At 44.0% G+C, this 19552-nt stretch overlaps 1 protein-coding gene across 3 annotated transcripts; it reads left to right on the forward strand.

Annotated features, from left to right (window-relative positions):
- Positions 1–446: 446 nt before the first annotated feature.
- On the forward strand, positions 447–18970 carry LOC110520078 (E3 ubiquitin-protein ligase Siah1). 3 transcript variants are annotated; one of them, XM_021597135.2, is made up of 3 exons: positions 447–552; positions 11679–11735; positions 16968–18970. In XM_021597135.2, exons 2-3 carry the CDS (start codon positions 11726–11728, stop codon positions 17816–17818), a joined length of 861 nt encoding a protein of 286 aa, XP_021452810.1. In that variant the 5' UTR covers positions 447–552; positions 11679–11725; the 3' UTR covers positions 17819–18970. The 3 variants fall into 3 exon arrangements, with proteins under 3 accessions (XP_021452810.1, XP_021452801.1, XP_021452787.1); XM_021597126.2 differs by having other exon boundaries at positions 552–712; XM_021597112.2 differs by lacking the exon at positions 447–552 and adding an exon at positions 9173–9347.
- Positions 18971–19552: the final 582 nt, after the last annotated feature.

Below are 19552 nucleotides of genomic sequence, written 5' to 3' on the forward strand. Positions count from 1 at the left end.
CTACGCCAAACAGTACCTATCATGTAACGGGTAATGGAGAATCACTTTAGCCTGTACAAATCCTTTGTAAGAGTATCCAAGCAGGAGCACATGGCAGGTAAAGGTAGGTATCACTGTTTCATTAATACTGTACAGGTCCCTTGATTATGAATAATTCACAAACCTTTAAGTAGACAGCAAGAAAAATAGCATACATTTTAGGAAATGGTAAAGAAAAGCTTCATTGCGTTAATCACAGTGTATCACATGGACCTACACATACATCATAGGCCTACTGCCATTTTTATTTTATTTATACTTTTCATTTTTAATTACTGTGTTTCCATTACAGAATAATACCTGGTTTAGTAGCCCAAGTGAATGCAGAGTGTGGTAGATTAAGCCCACAAATAGAGCAGAATACTATATTAGCTGCTACTGTTAGGATACTGTAGAGATTTTGTCATGACGCCTTGTTCAACTATTGGCGCATTCAACCAGTAGCGCATTCATGCCCTTGTGCGCCGCTCTCGTGAGAAACTATTTCAACAACTGTGCGCGGGCCCGAGACCGGTGAGTACTAGGACTACAGGCGTCTCGTCTCTCGAGGACAGCCGAATGTGGAAAACACTATAGCTAACGAGCGAAGGACGGTGCAATTGGAGCGGGATCCCTTGTGGATTACGTCGCGGTGGCTAGCTATCTACAATATTAAAAGGATATTTACACCAAGGTAAAGGCTGCAAATGAGTGCGGATGTTTTACCGGGTTGTACTCGAAAAACAACACCGCTGCTAACGCCACTGCTAGGCTGAAGTAGTTAGAATAATTTAGCTAGCAAGTTCAGCTAACTTGGTTAGCTAAATTACTCGACGTCATTGGCCGGATAATATAGCTGGTAAACTAGCTAACATTACTGTGTAGATAACCAGCCACATACAGTGGCTATGTGAATATTTCGTTCACCACAGAGTAGGCCTTGTACATCGCTACAGTAACTAACTCTCCGACCTAACGTTAGCTAGCTAGCTGGCTACTACCTAGCCTTGGCAAAAACATAATAATAAAAAAACAAGCTTTGGCTACATTCGGATAGGCCGCGCTCGAGCCACTAACGTTATTAAACACCTAACGTTAGCTGACTCCCATCATGACCATGCCATACCAAAATTGTCTGTCAACTCATGCCATTTGTCGAATTTGTCAGCTAACCGTAAGTTAATCTACGCAGCAAGTGAGAATTTCGAGGTATTGCGATCTATTTTTCTGCTAGGTACTATAACGATTAAAATATGCTTTATTGATTTGTTTACGTTGTACGCTAACTAGCGTTTGCAATGGGGATGACATCGTCCCAGCATTTTGCTTACAGAATCTGGGCCTCCATAGCTAGTTAGTTGAATATACCTTGCAACCTTCCACGTGTTTGCTAATGGACTGTTTTTAAATGTCTGTTGGCGATGGTATTGTCAGAAACTCTAACATGAATGGGCGCGTTCCAGTCGGATTGTAGACGAGCTGAGCTAGTGGCAATCAGGTGTGGCAGGGGTATTATCATTTCTGTAAATGTTATATTCCTTATCCCGTGTTTCTCAGTTGACAAGTCTTCAACTCATAGTAGTAAGACAATGTTTTGGGGTTCCAACATTATTTAATGCAGTTATACTTAGGCTATATTCTGCATGATTTCATATAGAGTTATTTTCTTTAAAAATATTTTATCTTACAATTGAAATGTATGTCAAGATAATCAAATTAAGACTCTTAAGATATCACAAACGAGGTGCAACAGCAGCTGCTTAAATACTTTCTGTAACGCTCCTACGTCTTGCTGGAAAGCTTAGTTTAGTAGCCATCACTCGCAAAACAATGCAATTTGCAGGTTTGCGCCTTAAATGGCTGCTGCTTTTAATCTAAAATTAAGAATGTAACAGGCTACTTTATCGAGTTATACATGTCAATTTACTTGCAAGGAAAATGGTCTCCCTAATAAGCTATTTGAAAATTGAGCTGCTAGCTCTTGTATCTGTTGTGATTAGTTAGCACAATTCTGCAAGTTGTTTTACTGATTCGCCATGACTGGACATAACTGTGCACAGCATCCATCTCAGGTCCATTAACAGCTACAACAGAGAACCATGGTCTTTTATGTTTGTGATTTACTTCGCCTAAGCATAACCTTATTTTTAGGACTACCATTTCAGAGCTCTGTTGGTGGGGTTGCACAGAAACAATTAATCAGACTTCCAATATTGGTGTGTTAGGGCTGGCCTGGGTTTTAATAAAATGTAATTGCTGCCTGGTTCATGAATGTAGTAGTCTGTCCTTTGTCACTGCCTGACTTGCTGTCAACAGCACATGCATAGTGAATCGAACATGGTAAACCCCACATAGTGACAGCCCTGTGTCTCTAGCTGCAGTAATTCCAGTTTGGTGACACTCAGGCAGTGAGGTCATTCTTATCCTTTACAAAGCATGACTAGTCACTTGACTAGCTCTCTCTGCCTCTTCAGTTCTCTACATCTTAATCAGTATCCCTCTCTCCTGCAGCATAGATTGAACATGATACTAGGCGTGTGTGTGTTTTGCAGAGGAGCACGGCTGTATATGGATGTTTGAAGATGGGTGTTTCTGCCTTCAGATTCTAACCCTCAACATACCTTCTCCATGGCAACACATCAGCTACTGCTGATAATGCTGTTCTGTTCAGGCCGATTTGGATGCTCTGCCCAGACTGCTCTTGTCTACCAGGATGTTAAGTGACTAAATCCTCTGTTTATGGGAGTAAACTCACTATAAGCAAATTTGTGTGTGTGTATATATAGTAAAACTACTGTTATATTTTTGCGAAAGGTGTCACAAAGCATGCTTTTTTTTGCAGTTGAAATGTGAGAGCTAGGCAAGGGCTATGCTATCTGTTGTGAATTTCTCCATCCTGAAACTGTTTGGCCAAATCAAATTTTATTGGTCACATACGTGTTTAGCATATGTTATTGCGGATGTAGCGAAATGCTTGTGCTTCTAGTTCCGACAGTGTAGCAATATCTAACAAGTAATATCTAGCAATTTCACAAATACCTAATGCACATAAAACTAAGGAAGGGAATTAAGAATATATAAATATATGGATGAGCAATGTCAGAGCGGCATAGGCTAAAATGCAGTAGAATAGTATAGATTACAGTACATGCATATGAGATGAGTAATGCAAGACATGGAAACACTATTAAAAGTGACTAGTGTTCCATTTATTGAAGTGGCCAATGATTTCAAGTCTATGTAGGCAGCAGCCTCTCATGCTAGTGATGGCTGTTTAACGGTCTGTTGGCCTTGAGATGCAAGCTGTTTTTCAGTCTCTCAGTTCCAGCTTTGATGCATCTGTACTGACCTCGCCTGCTGGATGATAGTGGGGTGAATTATCTTTTTGGCCTTTCTGTGACATCGGGTGCTGTAGGTGTCCTGGAGGGCCGGTAGTTTGCCCCCGGTGATGCGTTTGGCAGACCGCACCACCCTTTGGAGAGCCCTGCGGTTGTGGGTGGTGCAGTTGCCGTACCAGGCGGTGATGCAGCCCAACAGGATGCTCTCAATTGTGCATCTGTAAAACGTTGAGGGTTTTAGGTGACAAGACAAATTTCTTCAACCTCCTGAGCTGTCTTCCCAACACTGTCTGTGTGGGTGGACCATTTCAGTTTGTCAGTGATATGTACGCCAAGGAACTTGAAGCTTTCCACCTTTTCCTGTTGATGTGGATAGGGGGATACTCCCTCTGCTGTTTCCTGAAGTCCACGATCATCTCCTTTGTTTTATTGACGTTGAGTGAGAAGTTATTTTCCTGGCACCACACTCCCAGAGCCCTCACCACCATTGTTGGTAATCAAGCCTACTACTGTTGTGTCGTCTGCAGACCTCAATGATTGAATTGTAGGCGTGCATGGCCACGCAGTCATGGGTGAACAGGGTAGACAGGAGGGGTCTGAGCACTCGTCCTTGTGGGGCCCCAGTGTTGCGGATCAGTAAAATGGAGGTGTTGTTACCTACCGTCACCACCTGGGGGCGGCCCGCCAGGAAGTCCAGAACCCAATTACACAGGGCTGGGTTCAGACCCAGGGCCTTGAGCTTGATGATGAGCTTGGAGGGTACTATGGTGTTGAATGCTGAGCTATAGTCAATGAACAGCATTCTTACATAGGTATGCCTCTTGTCCCGATGGGTTAGGGCAGTGTGATGGCGATTGCATCGTCTGTGGACCTATTGGGGCGGTAAGCAAATTGAAATGGGTCTAGGGTGGCAGGTAAGGTGGAGGAGAGACTAGTCAAGGATCATATCACAAAGCACTTCATGATGACAGAAGTGAGTGCTACGGGGTGATAGTCATTTAGTTCAGTTACCTTTGCATTCTTGGGTATATGTGGGGACAGCAGACTGGGATAGGGAGAGATTGAACATGTCTGTAAACATGCCAGCTGGTCTGCGCGTGCTCTCAGGACGCGGCTAGGGATGCCATCTGGGCTGGCAGCCTTGTGAGGGTTAACACTTTTAAATGTCTGACACAAGTCGGCCACAGAGAAGGAGAACCCACAAGACGTCTGTGTCCGCGACGTGGCTGGTTTTCCTTTTGTAGTCCGTGATTGTCTGTAGACCCTGCCACAAATGTCTTGTGTCTGAGCCGTTGAATTGCGACTCCACTTTGTTTCTATACTGACGTTTTGCCTGTTTGATTGCCTTGCGGAGGGAATGACTACTGTTTTTATTCTGCCATATTCCCAGTCACCCTGCCTTGGTTAAATGTGGTGGTTCGTGCTTTCAGTTTTGTGCGAATGCTGCCATCTATCCACGGTTTCTGGTTAGGCTAGGTTTTAATAGACACAGTGGGTACAACATCTCCTATACACTTCTTGATAAACTCCGTAACTGTGTCAGTGTGTGTATATACATCAATATTATTCTCTGAAGCTACCCGGAACATATCCGAGTCCGCGTGATCAATCTTGAGGCGTTGATTCTGACTGGTCAGACCAGATTTGAATAATCCTTAGCACGGGTACTTCCTGTTTTGAGTTTCTGCCTATAGGAAGGGAGGAGCAAAATTGAGTCGTGATCAGATTTGCTGAAAGGAGGGCAGGGGAGGGCCTTGTATGTATCCCAGAAGTTGGAATGACAATGGCTGTTTTTCCAGCACGAGTGCTACAGTCAATATGCTGATAGAATTTAGGTAGTCTTTTCCTCAAATTTGCTTTAAAATCCCCAGCTACAATAAATACAGCCTCAGGATATATGGTTTCCAGTTTGCATTGTCCAGTGAAGTTCCTTGAGGGCAGTCGTGGTATCGGCTTGAGGGGGGGTATACACGGCTGTGACGTTATCTTTTTATGGCTGCAATCCCGTTAACGGGAGCGATATGACAACAGCCAGTGAACGCCTATTTCAAAACATCAAATCTCATAATTAAAATTCCTCAAACATGTATCTCATACCATTTTAAAGCTAATCTTGTTGTTAATCCCACCACAGTGTCCGATTTCAAATATGCTTTACAGCAAAAGCACCACATGATTATGTTAGGTCACCACATAGCCATAGAAAAACAGCAATTTTTTCAGCAAAAGATTTTCCCGCTAGAGTCACAAAAACCACAAATGGAGAGAAAATGAATCACTAACCTTTGATCATCTTCATCAGATGACACTCATAGGACTTCATGTTACACAATACATGTATGTTTTGTTTGATAAAGTTCATATTTATCAAAATGAGTTTACATTGGCATGTTACTTTCACTAGTTCCAAAAACATCCAGTGATTTTGCATAGCCACATCATTCAACAGAAATACTCATCATAAATGTAGATGATAATACAAGTTATACACATGGAATTATAGATATACCTCTCCTTAATGCAACCGCTGTGTCAGATTTCAAAAAAACTTTACTGAAAAAGAAACCCATGCAATAATCTGAGACGGTGCTCAGAAGTAAATGTCACAATAGCGTCAACATAAACAAGAAATTACATGATAAATATTCCATTACCTTTGATCTATCAGAAAGGAATCCCAGGTCCACAATAAATGTTTGTTTTGTTCAATGATATGTTATTTATGTCCAAATACCTTCTTTTGTTAGCGTGTTTGGTATACATATCCAAACGCTCATTCTGGTCAGCATTATATCGGACAAAAACTTTAAAAAGTTATTACAGGTCGAAGTTTGAAATGTTTCTAAGTACAGAATCAATCATTAGGATGTTTTTAACGTATAGCTTCAATAAAGTTCCAACCGGAGTATTCCTTTGTGTCTTCAAGAGCAATGGAATGCAAGTGAATACCATGAGGAATGCACGTGATCAGAAAATGGCTGACTGCCAGACACCTGATACATTCTGCTCTCATTCACTCCCACAACACCGTAGAAGTTTCATTCAAATTTCTATTGATGGTTGACATCTAGTGGAACCCCTAGGCAGTGCAACATCATGAATATTTCAAGGGGATTTCATTGGGGAATACATACAAAGCTCAGATTTCTCACTTCCTGTTTTGATTTCTCCTCATGATTTTGCCTACCATATGAGTTCTGTTATACTCAGACATCATTCAAACAGTTTTAGAAACTTTAGAGTATTTTCTATCTAATACTAATAATAATAATATGCATATATTAGCAACTGAGTCTGAGGAGCAGGCCGTTTACTTTGGGCAACTTATTCATCCAAGCTACTCAATACTGCCCCCCCCCCCAGCCATAAGAAGATAACCGAAGAGAATTCTCTTGGGAGATAATATGGTCAGCATTTGATTGAGGTATTCTTGAAATGGGCATGATCCAATTGACTCAAAAACCAAAAATACATCTACGTTTAACTTAACTAACATTTATTTTCTTTCATTATGGTTGGTTTGTCAAAGTTAGCAGGCTAACTCATTGATCCTGCTTTGTAGTATACCCGTTTTATTTGTTTTATTTCCATTTTGAGGAGAGTCTGGTCTTTCTTTGGGAAGGTAGGATGATTGCATGTGCTTGTTTTATGAGGTGGAGGAATGGGCTGTCACTGCAACTGTTTATCCTTCATGGAAGGTGTTTCCATGGATTAATTTAAGAGTGAAAGTAGGCCCCTCTGTCTTCTGATCAGACTTTACTCCTATTCCTTTATCAGCCAAAGTGTTACGTCTGTCTTTATTTATTGTTGCAGAGTTGTGTTCTTTGTGTTAGACTGATGGTACATTTCCCCCGGGGAACCTGTTTTGCATCCTGCTGGTTGAGTTCTATGCATTCTGTCCCTTTGCAGGTGTCTGTCTAGATTTGATGTAAATGTTGACACTTGTCATTCATGGGAATTCATTCCCCCCCTGCCCTCCTCTAACAATACGCTTGACAAAGGTTTTTTAGTCATGTTCTTACCAAATCAAGATGTAGGCTATATCCAAATTACTGTAGCTGTGGCTTTAAGACATTATACTTTAAGAGCAACCATAAGAGCTACCCTTTTGCATGCTGCTGCTACTGTTTATATGCTCTGTCTGGTGCCTGCCTGAGTAACCTTTTGTTCACCAGTCTGTTGCAGGATGCCAAAGAATATCCAGCTGCTTTTAGTAGGAATACCTCTGTCTGTGTAATAGCCTTCAAATGTTAATCGGGGAGGAGAGGAAAGGGCAGTGAATGGATCTTCTGTCTAGTCTATTGTCAGTTTATTAGTATCGTTAGGTTGGTAATGAGGTCTGTATCGAATAGATCGTTGCTGTTCTAGCATTCTGTAAGGTCATGCCATCATATCTGTTGCTGAAAAATATTTTGTGACATGGTATAAGTTGGATGGTCTGAAAAATTGAGAGACAAAAGGCCTGATAATAAACAAATACAGCCATAAGCCTGTCAAATAGTGACTAGTGATATTTGTTTTTTACCTGGACTTTGTGGGCTGCTAAAACTTTGGCCATGGTGCTGACTATTATTCTTTTTATTTTATTTGATGATTTACTTTCACTTTGCTCTCACAGATAGGCCATGCCTCATGGGAAGTCTATTTTGGATTTGATTGGATACAGCAGTTACCATTTAGAGTACACAAGTAGTGGAAATGTAAGTTATGGTGGAGTGTCTGTTAAGAGGGTATGTATGGAGTGTTTTTGGTATCCACTCTGAACGTGATTTGCATTTCATGTATAGTCTGACTTTTTTGTGTTTTGGGGTGTTCACTCTACTGTGAAGCTGCTATGGGGTCGGAGGTCAGAGTGTATTTAACAGTAGTTGTGTTTTCAGACTCTTACCCTCTCCAGTCTCTTTTGTCTAGTCCACGTGGTCAGAGGAAGGAAGGGAGCAGAGAGGCAGGAAGGAAGGTGTCAGCCATGCTGGAGGTGGAGCTGCCAGAGCAGGCAGACTGTAATCTGAGAAGGGCTGAGCCCAGGAGAAGGGGCCCCACACCTCAGGAGAGTGAGGGAGAATGTGAGCATACTCTCTCCAGTCTGTTGGTCTCCTTAGCCTACAGGGAGCAGCAGCGACCCTCTGTCGGATCCGTTGCATAGACTGTGTAGATAGATCCCTCTAGAGGGACTGCTCTGTGGTGCTCAGCCAGGACTGTCGATCTCTTTCACCCAGCTGCCTGCCTGGGAGTTCCCTCTCTCTGCCTGGAGCAGCTGACTTCTTGACTAGATCTGGATCAACCAGAGGATGCAGGGAGGGTACTTACACCAGGGCTCAACTAAGCTTTCAGAAGGAGAAGGAGAAAAACATGGCCAGTGTTTCCTTAGCTTCCTCTTCAATGTTCTCCCTTTCTTTCCCTCTCTCCCTGGTTGGGCTGCCTGCCTGCTGCCAAAGCTGACTGCTGCCCAAGCTGCCTGCTAGGCTCTGGGAGCTGGATATACTTGTGTAACATTCCTGAATTACAGCAACGTGTTTTTTGGTCTCTGTTCGCCCCCACCCTCGGGTCCTCCACCCTTTCTTGGCCTTTTCCTGGGCTGCACTTTAAAGAGGATTTTTGGATTCTAGCCTCCTGCTCTCTCTGCTGTGGTGGTGAAAGAAGAGCCTGGATCAGTGTATTTCTGTGTTCTCTCTCTGGCTCTGTATGAGGCTTCCATCCCTCTAAGGTGTCTGTCCATGGACTCTCAGGCTCTGATAGAAGTAGTACATCTGTGTTTTCAGATGGGGGTTTAGGCAGAGACCCAAAGGAGAGGGGGGGGGGGGGGGGGGGGGGGGGCGGAAAGGAGCGGCCCTCTGTTATGGGCTGTTTTGTTTCTATGGAAAAACCGCAATGAAGAGTTCCCTCACTCTCTCCCTATGTCGGGCAGAGCTAATGTGCAGCCTGTGAACTCATGGAAGGGGGTGCTCAAGCTCTTCACATGCATAGCCACTAGAACAGCCAACAACCCCAAAGGTAAGAAGTCCTATTTGCACTCTGTGGCTCATATATGCCCCACTGCTAATTTTCAGTGGGAAAAAATGCCTGTTGGAATGGAATGTTTGCCCTTTCCCATGCTCCTCCTATACCTGGGGTGCAACTGTGGCGTCATAAATACCTACAGGTGTTCACTTCTGTCCCGACATTTGGCTTTGTTTTCTGCAAGGTACTGCAGATTCTAATTGATTGTGTGTGTGCAGGATCGTGAGAGAGACGACATGAGTGGAGAACAAATAATGGCATGTTTGTGTTGAGAAGAAATGGTTTTGTTTTTTCAACACTCATAGTTGCCAACTCTCTCATTCTGTCTCCCTCTGTGTTCAGACGTTGGCTGTTACGTCATTTTATTGGACTGTTTTAAAGTGGTTGTGTGTGTGGAGGGCACAGAGCACAGGCAGACAGTGTGTGTTTGGTAGTAAACAGCAGCAGGAGTTTACAGTAAGGAGGCAGGGCAGGAGGAGACTCGCCCGACTCTTCTAGTCCACACTAACTGAAAGCCAGATGCCTACATGCAGGAGGCTGTTGATGCACATGATAGTGTTTTGTTTTGGGTTTAGCCTGCATCTGCTAGTTTCTGGTGCTCCTTACCGGCTGTCATCTTCAATAAGTCATATTTTAACGGGCTAGTGATGAGAATTCATGGTTTTACACAAAAACATGATTCAACAAATGGGTTAGACCGGGGTAGCCAGATGTTTAAACTACAAATCTGACATGAGTTCGGTGCAGAGATTTGGGTCAATAATAATATATGCCATTTGACAGACTCTTTTACCCAAAGCGGATTACAGTCATGCGTGCAAACATTTGACACATGGGAATCGAACCTACTGTCCTGCCGTTGCAAGCACCATTCTCTACCAAGTCTGCCAACTGAGCTACAGAAGACCACAATCAGGACCTCGATCCAGGGATGCAAACTTGTCGCTTTCCGGCATCCATGTGAATGGGGGGAGGTTGTCTCATATCAATCAGTGGCTGAGGCTCTGGACTGAGCACATTTAACTTTAACTTATTAGAAAAGTAGTTATTGCACTCATTGCTCAATTCATGAATAGAATGTATTTCCTGAATTTTTCTGAAGTACCTCCTGATTTCTGTCTGCCTATCTGTTGTTGTGTAGCCAGTTAGCATGCCTAAACAGTCATTTCTAAAGGCTTTCCCAATTAAATGTTTACTGCAAAGTAGCATGTCAGCTTTATCATGATTTGTATCAATCGGTTGAGCATTTGATTTGCAAACTCTCCAGTCACATGAAACACTGTTACAAGAACCGCCACAAACACCTTTATCTTAATACAATGGTATCTTGCTGGTGTGCAATTGATTTTAAAGGGCAACTATGCCCTGTGTGGTTTAAGCATGGTTGTGGAATTCGGCAAATAATCTACGTAGTGCGCTATGTATTCCTGTCTGGGGAGACATTTCATGATCAACCTTCAACCCAGACCAAAGAACCCAACTCCCACTACTAGGACACTTTTCTCTCGTTATTGTGGTTTAGAAAATTAGGAGTATTGCGATTTTAATCAAATGTGTATTGTGTACTTGTTGTTCTCCAGAAAATATTTTTTTAAATTGAGCTTTACACTGGTTTTTCACGTGTTTCCATGCACATTTGGTTTGTCACTTTGTGGGCACTTACCAGTTTGCATCCTTGTCAATCAGTTGACTGATTTTGTAAAGTAATTTCTATGTTCGTGTCAGGTAGTGAGGATATTTAGCAAGGTCAAGCCCAAGTTGTTGTAATGTGATAGCAGGCCTAAATGCAAGTGGACAGTGTAAAAATGTAAGTGCCTCTGAATTTTCGATGGAACATTCTTAAATATTTAAAGGTAGTTCTAAGGGAAAGACTGAAGGGGGAAATCGATGCTTCATGTAATATACTTTGCATTAGTGTTGTTAACCCATTGCATGATGGAAGCTGTGGTTTTTCAGCAGAATCTTTGATGGGCCAAGAGAGCTCAGTATTAGCACTTGTCTCAGAGAGAACTGCCATAGCCATGACGTTTTCTTTCCACAGCTCACTGGTTAACACTGCATTTGTATTGGCTGAAGTTTGAGCAGGTCCCAGTCCGCAACACATGTCCACCTTCAGTGTATACTATAGCTAGAACTGTTGACCATGACCAGCCCTGAGTGGTTGCCCAGCAGAGAACAGAAGGTGGGCTTATGGGCCTTCACAGAACTGAGACTTCAGTGATGCTGATTGGTGTGTTTCTATGGAGACCTCAGCTCCGTTTGACTCTATTTCTTGTCTTGTTTTTACTCTACTAGTTAACCTCTATTTTCTCTCTCCCCTTTCAGAGGTCCCCACATTTCAAGAGAAGAAGAAAGCCTTATTTGGGAATCTTATGGACGAAGGCAAGCAACATTTTCTTTCTTGTGTGTGTCCGTGTGCGTGAGATCTGTATGAGAGAGCTGTGTTTTTGGGTTAACGCAGGGAAAGTGACTTGGTTGGTAAAACAGGTGTTTTATTGGGATCCCCATTAGGTGTTGCGAAGCAGCAGCTACTCTTCCTGGGGTCCACAATGTACAGGTCATCTAATGAAGGCCCAGTGAGCTACCACCTTGAGCTGGTTTAGTAATCAACTCCTCTCCATGTGGAGGGACATTTTGAGCTACTCCTTCTCGTTTGGCCGATTTCAAGTTTTCATAATGATCGGAAATCGGTTTGGCCGATATCTTCTTTTTCTTTTCTTTTTTACACCTTTATTTAATCTTTATTTAACTTCTTGCTCCTACCTGAGACGCAGATGTCTCATCTAGACACCTGGAAATGCAAATGCGCTACGCTAAATGCTAAATGTACTCGTTAAAACTCAAACGTTCATTAAAACACACATGCAGGGTATTGAATTAAAGCTACACTCGTTGTGAATCTAGCCAACAAGTCAGATTTTTAAAATGCTTTTCGGCGAAAGCATGAGAAGCTATTATCTGATAGCATGCAACACCCCAATATACCTGAAGGGGACGTAAACAAAATAATTAGCGTAGCCGGCGCTACACAAAACGCAGAAATAAAATATAAAACATTCATTACCTTTGATGATATTCTTTGTTGGCACTCCTATATGTTCCATAAACATCACAATTGGGTCTTTTTCCCGATTTAAATCCGTCCATGTATGCCCAAAATATCCATTTGTATAGCCTGTCTGGTTCAGGAAAAAAGCTCCCTTCCAACACGCAACGTCATTTTTAAAAATGATATAAGTTGCCTATATTCTTTGACAAAACACTTCAACCTACTTTTGTAACCCAACTTTAGGTATTTGTAAACGTTAATAAGCGATCAAATTGATCACTGGGCGATCTGTATTCAATAGCAGCTACTCAAGAAAACGATGTCCTTTGTCTCTCTTCCAAAATCGATTGCTGTATGCCAGACGAAATGAAGGATCTATTTGTCATTACACAAAGGATTTTTGTCAATGAAAATGACGTTTTTGGCGACATCGTGTGGAAGTTGTAGGAACTGCAAGCTCCCTGCTATATATTTTTGCTTGCAATAAACAATTCAGAGACTGGCGGATTAATACTTTTCTGTGGTTTTTGACCAGGTTTTTCTTGGGATTTCGCTTGCTGTTCACGTTCTGTTATAGTCACAGACATTATTTAACCAGTTTTAGAAACTTCAGTGTTTTCTATCCACATACTAATCATATGCATATACTATCTTCCTGGCATGAGTAGCAGGACGCTGAGATGTTGCGCGATTTTTAACAGAATGTTCGAAAAGGTAGGGGGTAGACTGAAGAGGTTTTTAACCAGGCAAGTCAGTTAAGATCACATTCTTATTTTCAATGGCTGCCTAGGAACGATGGGTTAACTGCCTTGTTCAGGGGCAGAACAACAGATTTTTACCTTGTCAGCTCGGGGATTCAATCTTGCAACCTTACAGTTAACTAGTCTCTAGAGTTAATGCTCTAACCGCCTGCCTCTCATTGCACTCCACGGTGCTTTAAAAAAAATCCTAGGGGGAAGCACTAGATCTCTTGAAGTGATTCTGTACAACTGCCTGTGTTCCAGTGTGAAGACATGGCCTCGAGTTTCCACTGGTACTGCACCACAAGTCAGCCCATCCTAGGACACAGACCACAGTTGACACATACAGTTCTAACTGCTCACCCAGTCCTACCAGAGCCTGAGGTAGCCTACTCCACTGAGTTTACATACCACCTCTTTCCAGTAAAAGTAATTCTGCCCTCTTAACCATAAGAAAATTATAATTAGGGGTGCATATATAGTTCTGTTTCACTGTATGTACAAGTGGATAACCTGTACAGGTGTGGGGTGGGAAATGAAAATGTGTTATTTGCAATTCCCACTCCCCCTGAGACACCCTCAGGGCATCCTTCCAGACTCAAATTAAGCATCCAAATTAAATCTAGAATCAACTTCCTATTTTGCAAAACAAGCCCCCTTCACTCGTGCTGCCAAACATACCCTTGTAAAACTGACTATCCTACTGATCCTTGACTTCGGCGATGTCATTTTACAAAATGGCCTCCAACACTCTACTCAGCAATTGGATGCAGTCTATCACAGTGCCATCCATTTTGTAAACAAAGCCCCGTATACTACCCACCACTGCGACCTGTATGCTCTCGTTGGCTGGCCCTCACTACATATTCGTCGCCAAACCCACTGGCTCCAAGTCATCTAATTCTTTGCTAGGTAAAGCCCCGCCTTATCTCAGCTCACAGGCCACTATAGCAACACCCACCCATAGCACGCGCTCCAGCAGGTATATTTCACTGGTCATCCCCAAAGCCAACACTTACTTTGTCAGCCTTTCCTTCCAGTTCTCTGCTGCCACTGACTGGAATGAATTGCAAAAATCGCTGGAGACTCATATCTCCCCCTCTAAATTTAAGCATCAGCTGTCAGAGCTGCTTACCGATGGCTGTGTACAGGTACAGTAAATCTGTAAATAGCACACCCAACTATCTCATCCCCATATTGTTATTTATCCTCTTGCTCTTTTGCACCCCAGTTTCTCTACTTGCACATCATCATCTGCACATCTATCACTCCATTCTAAATTGTAATAATTTTTCCTCTATGGCCTATTTATTGCCTTACCTCCCTAGTTTTCTACATTTGCACAGACTGTACATAGATTTTTCTATTGTGTTATTGACTGTACGATTGTGATGCAGTACTTGACATGGACTGAAATACGTTCTGGTACTGTTTTTATATTTTGGTACAGGAGCTCCACAATACTTTCGCGCAAAGGTTTTACTGCTTGAGCTTGTAGAATATTTTGAGGTGCTGGTATTCGGCTCAGGTGAACTCCTGCTCAAGTCAAGCACTGTTATGGCACAAGACCTGGCTGTTTTGGGTGTTTATTGGGAGGTTAATTTCCACTATTTATGATGAAACTGCTTTGATTTGATCTCTACAGTAACCTCCGCTCACCTGCTCCCTCACTCTGGCCTGTACACCCTGGTTCAAAATCATAAACTTCTTCTCTTCAGTAGGAGAAACACTCATGTCGCCTGTTCCTTCTATGATCCTGACTGCAGGCACACCAATGAGCATACTCTCAGAGCAGTGTTGATTATGCTCATTATTGCACCAGTCCCATGGCTGCCTGCATCCAGCAGGGACCCAGGAGGGCCAAGCAGCAGGCAGACTGGGATGAGGGTGTAGAGTAGGTTGCTGGTACCAATGCCTCCAGTTGACAAACAAAACGAAAGAGCTGTCTGCATCTCCCTCCCTGCTGCATTGGAGCACACCACTGCCCACATGCAGGCTGCAGAAGCAACACAAACACTCTGTTGCTGTCACTGCAGACTTCCTGCTAAGGGGCTCGCTCACGCCAGCATATATATTGTACCTCATACAGACACTAACCGCCCAGGGTTAGAATTATCAGGGATCCTTGGGACGTCCCTAGCCTTAAAGGGATACTTCAGGATTTTGGCAATGAGGCCTTTTGTATGTCTCTGTGTCCAGTATTCCCTTTATTAACCCTAACTCAAAGCCCTGGGTTAATGCTGACCTTCTTTTTTTTTTTTTACAAGGAGCACAATGTAAAATATTTCATGTAACAAGCTGTTTTCTTTGTAGTAATGGTGCATGCATGACGGTCTTGAATCCGCGCTCAGTGTATTCTCCATGGCACTGGGGCTGCAGTACAGTGATGTAATCATTGAAACAATTATCATTTATGGTTTTTTTGGGGTGCATTGGTGCTCCTAAGTAAAAAATATTTAGGCACATAGGTGAGAGAAACTGTAGCGCCCTGCCCAAACCCTTACCTTAACCATTTTAAAGATCAACTTAATGGGGCAGGGATGTGACAACAATCCCAGATAGCAAGGACCAGACTATAGCCACCAATTGCAACTCTGCCATCTGAACAAGATGTGTTCTTAGCTCCTATACGTCAAGCTCGTTATTTTTTTATTTATTTTTAGGTCTGCTAGTCTTGGCCTTGTTGTTCTGTGCTAATTTAGTCCACAGTTGTTGCTTGTGTGTCCAGAGCTGCTAGCTAGGAGGCCTATAAATAGGTAGAGCTTTATCAGAGCAGATGTGTTTACAGGCAGGCTCAATGACACCTACACGCACAGCCCTGCTGCCCAGTCTGCCCCTCTCTTCCTCTCCTCCACTCTCCCTTTCTGTGCTTCCTACAGTTTCAGTGAACTACCTCCATTTTGGCTGGACCACAGTGCCCCCATCATAGCGGTCTTCCTGCCCGCCTCCCAGTCTCTGAGCTGTACAATGTGCTACGGCTTTGGGTTATATAAAGAAACAGCAGTAGCAGCAGGGCCAGGGGTGGGTCACACCCAGCTCCTGCCAGGCGGCCCAGGGAAAATCCATCCCTCCCTCCTGTTCCCATCGGTGGGCCGTCCCATCCACAAAGCCCTCAACCACAGCCTGTTGCCATGGGAACAGCTGACAGGAAGCAAGCTAGCCCTCTGCTCTGCTCTCACAGCCATCCCAGTCCACTTTGCCGCCTGGAACCGTAATTTTTTTACCTTTAAAATCTGTGTCGCTCTCCCAAACCATAATAGCTCCTCCAAGCTGTCTGCTTGCCCTGCGCTGGTCAGACTTTATCAGAGCAAATGGACAGATAGGTGTATCACAGAGCCTCCAGGCTGACCCCCAGAGAGAGGGAGGGGAGATACTCATCAGTGTAGAGGGCTGCCTGCCCTGAGGCCCCAACCAGGCCCACTGTACTGCAGCTGTGCTGGGAGAGGAACATTACTATCAGTGAATACATCTCCTTAGAGGCCCTGAGGCCTAGCTCTATGTTAATTTACATGGCAGGGGTCTCGGCATGGAGAAGATGAAATCTAGAGCATGTCTCCGTCTGCCTCTCCGTTACAGCGATCTCCATGACTTTGTTAGTCTGGTATTCATTGATCATAGTCCGTGATCTATATGCCTTATGTACTTTATGTGCCCTTCTCTGTTTTTATACCATATTGCCTACGTGACCTGGTAACAGTCTCCATGAGAGGCTTGACATTTGTCTTCACATTCCCCCACTACTATCACCTATTTTAGTGTTCTCACCAAATGTCTAGTTCAGTTATTCGCCCAGTGTGTCTCTCTAACCCCTGTGTTTCTCGACAGAAATGAGTCGCCAGACCGCCACAGCGCTGCCAACAGGAACCTCCAAGTGCGCCCCCTCCCAGCGCATCCCCACCCTGTCCGGCACTACAGCCTCTAACAGCGACCTGGCCAGCCTGTTTGAGTGCCCTGTCTGCTTCGACTATGTGCTGCCCCCCATCCTGCAGTGCCAGAGCGGCCACCTGGTCTGCAGCAACTGCCGTCCCAAGCTCACCTGCTGCCCCACCTGTCGGGGCCCGCTGGGCTCCATCCGGAACCTGGCCATGGAGAAGGTGGCCAACTCTGTGCTGTTCCCCTGCAAGTATGCATCGTCGGGCTGCGAGGTAACGCTGCCCCACACAGACAAGGCGGAGCACGAGGAGCTGTGTGAGTTCCGGCCGTACTCCTGCCCTTGCCCAGGGGCCTCCTGTAAGTGGCAGGGCTCGTTGGACGCGGTAATGCCCCACCTCATGCACCAGCACAAATCCATCACCACGCTGCAGGGCGAGGACATCGTGTTCCTGGCTACAGACATTAACCTGCCTGGAGCAGTGGACTGGGTCATGATGCAGTCCTGCTTTGGTTTCCACTTCATGCTGGTCCTGGAGAAGCAGGAGAAATACGACGGCCACCAGCAGTTCTTTGCCATTGTGCAGCTAATCGGCACGCGGAAGCAGGCAGAGAACTTTGCCTACCGCCTGGAGCTCAACGGGCACCGGCGACGGCTCACCTGGGAGGCCACGCCCCGTTCCATCCATGAGGGCATTGCCACAGCCATTATGAACAGCGACTGCCTGGTGTTTGACACCTCCATCGCGCAGCTGTTCGCTGAGAACGGGAACCTGGGCATCAATGTCACCATATCCATGTGCTGAGGACTGTCAGGTGGACAGCCACTAACACACACACGCATACAGACACACATATACACACTCCACACTACAGGAAACCTGGGTTTGGAGAGCAGCAGGGTGTAAGTGTTGTCCCAAGGAACCTGTTGCCATTGTAAATTGTGGTTTAGAACTTTCACAGATTGGTAAGAGCTTGATGCAAACAATGGAACTCTATCCCTGGGATTACATTTAGGCTTCAATACAATATTCATTCAATAATTAAAGGTAAGTTTTTCTGAGGATAATCCACCAATGCCCTTCAACCCAGAGCACACCTATGGAGTGAACACTTCAACAGGTGGGAGCTCAGTTTTGTGTCCATCTTTGCAGAGGGAAGCTGGCAGAAGTGTTACAGATAGTGAGAGACGGAGTGGGTGGACTCAATTTGAGGGAGGGTGGGGCATCAAAAACAATGGCAAATGTTTTTATTTTTTATATATTGCATTTCAGTTGAGTCGAAGTGAAATGAACTATTAATGTTTTTGATTTTTAATTATGTTGTCCTTTTTTCCCCTCCTTGGATGAGAAGGTCCTAGTACTGTGTGCACGGACATTGGCTGAAAAGCTAGTTTGGTCTCTCTGGAGTCCAACGGTTTCAGCCTAAACCACTGAATATCTGACCAGGGGTGTATTTGTTACTCCAATTCTGTTGCAAAACGTTTTGTCTGTTGCAAAGCGTTTTACAACTAAAACAAGAGTTTCTATTGGACAAATTCAGGTAGGTCCCTCAGTTTCGTTCTGTTTGGTTCTTAAACGGTAAATGTTTTTCCGTTGCAAGATGTAATGAATACACCCCAGGAATGAGGACAGTTTCTACAGTTATAATATCGTTATTATTAAATGGAGATTGTTATCATTTTTGTAATGACTTTTAATGAATGAAAAAGGCTGTACCCTTGTGGCTAATCTTTCAGTGTTTGTAGATCAATTGTGTCGTTCTTTCGAAAACTTCAATGTATTTTATTTTGTAAGTTAGTTTTCGCTCGTCGTTTGTCCGTCTTTGTCTAAATTCTGTTTGTGAGTGGGCGTAGCAATGCCAAACATCTCTGTGGATACATAGTACTGTTGCTGGGCCCCATCTCTTAATTGTCTTGTTTTATTTTGTCATTAAATAAATCTCTTTTTCATACCTTGTGCAATTTCTCCATCCCTGTGATTTGCTATAGGGAATAACAACATTATTTATTGGCAGGGATTTACTCCAACCACGGAATTATCATTCTAGTTAAGCACTTTATACTCATCAGATGGCTTTAATCATATAGACATGCATGAGTGCACTGCTGATCACAAAGGTTTGCGTGTGTGTGCTGTGGGGTGCATTGTTGATTATGGTACATTGTGTGTGTGCATGTGTTTCCCAGTCCTATCCAGCCCTGTGGAGGCTGGGGGCGTCTGTGTTCTGGCCTAGTGAATGAAGGGTTAGCTCTGTAGGACCATAATTACCAGAGGCCCCCAGGACGCCCTGGGGACTTTGGCACCCAGCCAGCTACACTCCACTGGGGAACACAGACCACTCTTTCTCTGACCCTGCTGCTGTTTTGTCTTCACGCCACTTCCGTCATGCATTATCTCCCCCAGTAGTGGCCCTTAAAGTAACAGCCATGTTCAGTCATGTGTACTGCTCAGGGGAAGATGTTTAGGGGAAAGTGCTCCTGTTTCCTTCCCAGGCCTCATTCAATCAAATCTGAAATTAGATGTGTCCATAAGTGGTGG

This window comes from Oncorhynchus mykiss, chromosome 1 (genome assembly GCF_013265735.2).
Source record: "Oncorhynchus mykiss isolate Arlee chromosome 1, USDA_OmykA_1.1, whole genome shotgun sequence".
Classification (NCBI taxonomy): domain Eukaryota; kingdom Metazoa; phylum Chordata; class Actinopteri; order Salmoniformes; family Salmonidae; genus Oncorhynchus; species Oncorhynchus mykiss.

Excerpts from the sequence above, each read along its gene's own strand:
- LOC110520078 (XM_021597112.2), top strand. The coding sequence starts at position 9,251 with ATGTCGGGCAGAGCTAATGTGCAGCCTGTGAACTCATGGAAGGGGGTG. Across the intron at positions 9,348-11,678 it reads AACAGCCAACAACCCCAAAG|AGGTCCCCACATTTCAAGAG; the intron begins GTAAGAAGTCCT and ends CTCCCCTTTCAG. Across the intron at positions 11,736-16,967 it reads TGGGAATCTTATGGACGAAG|AAATGAGTCGCCAGACCGCC; the intron begins GCAAGCAACATT and ends GTTTCTCGACAG.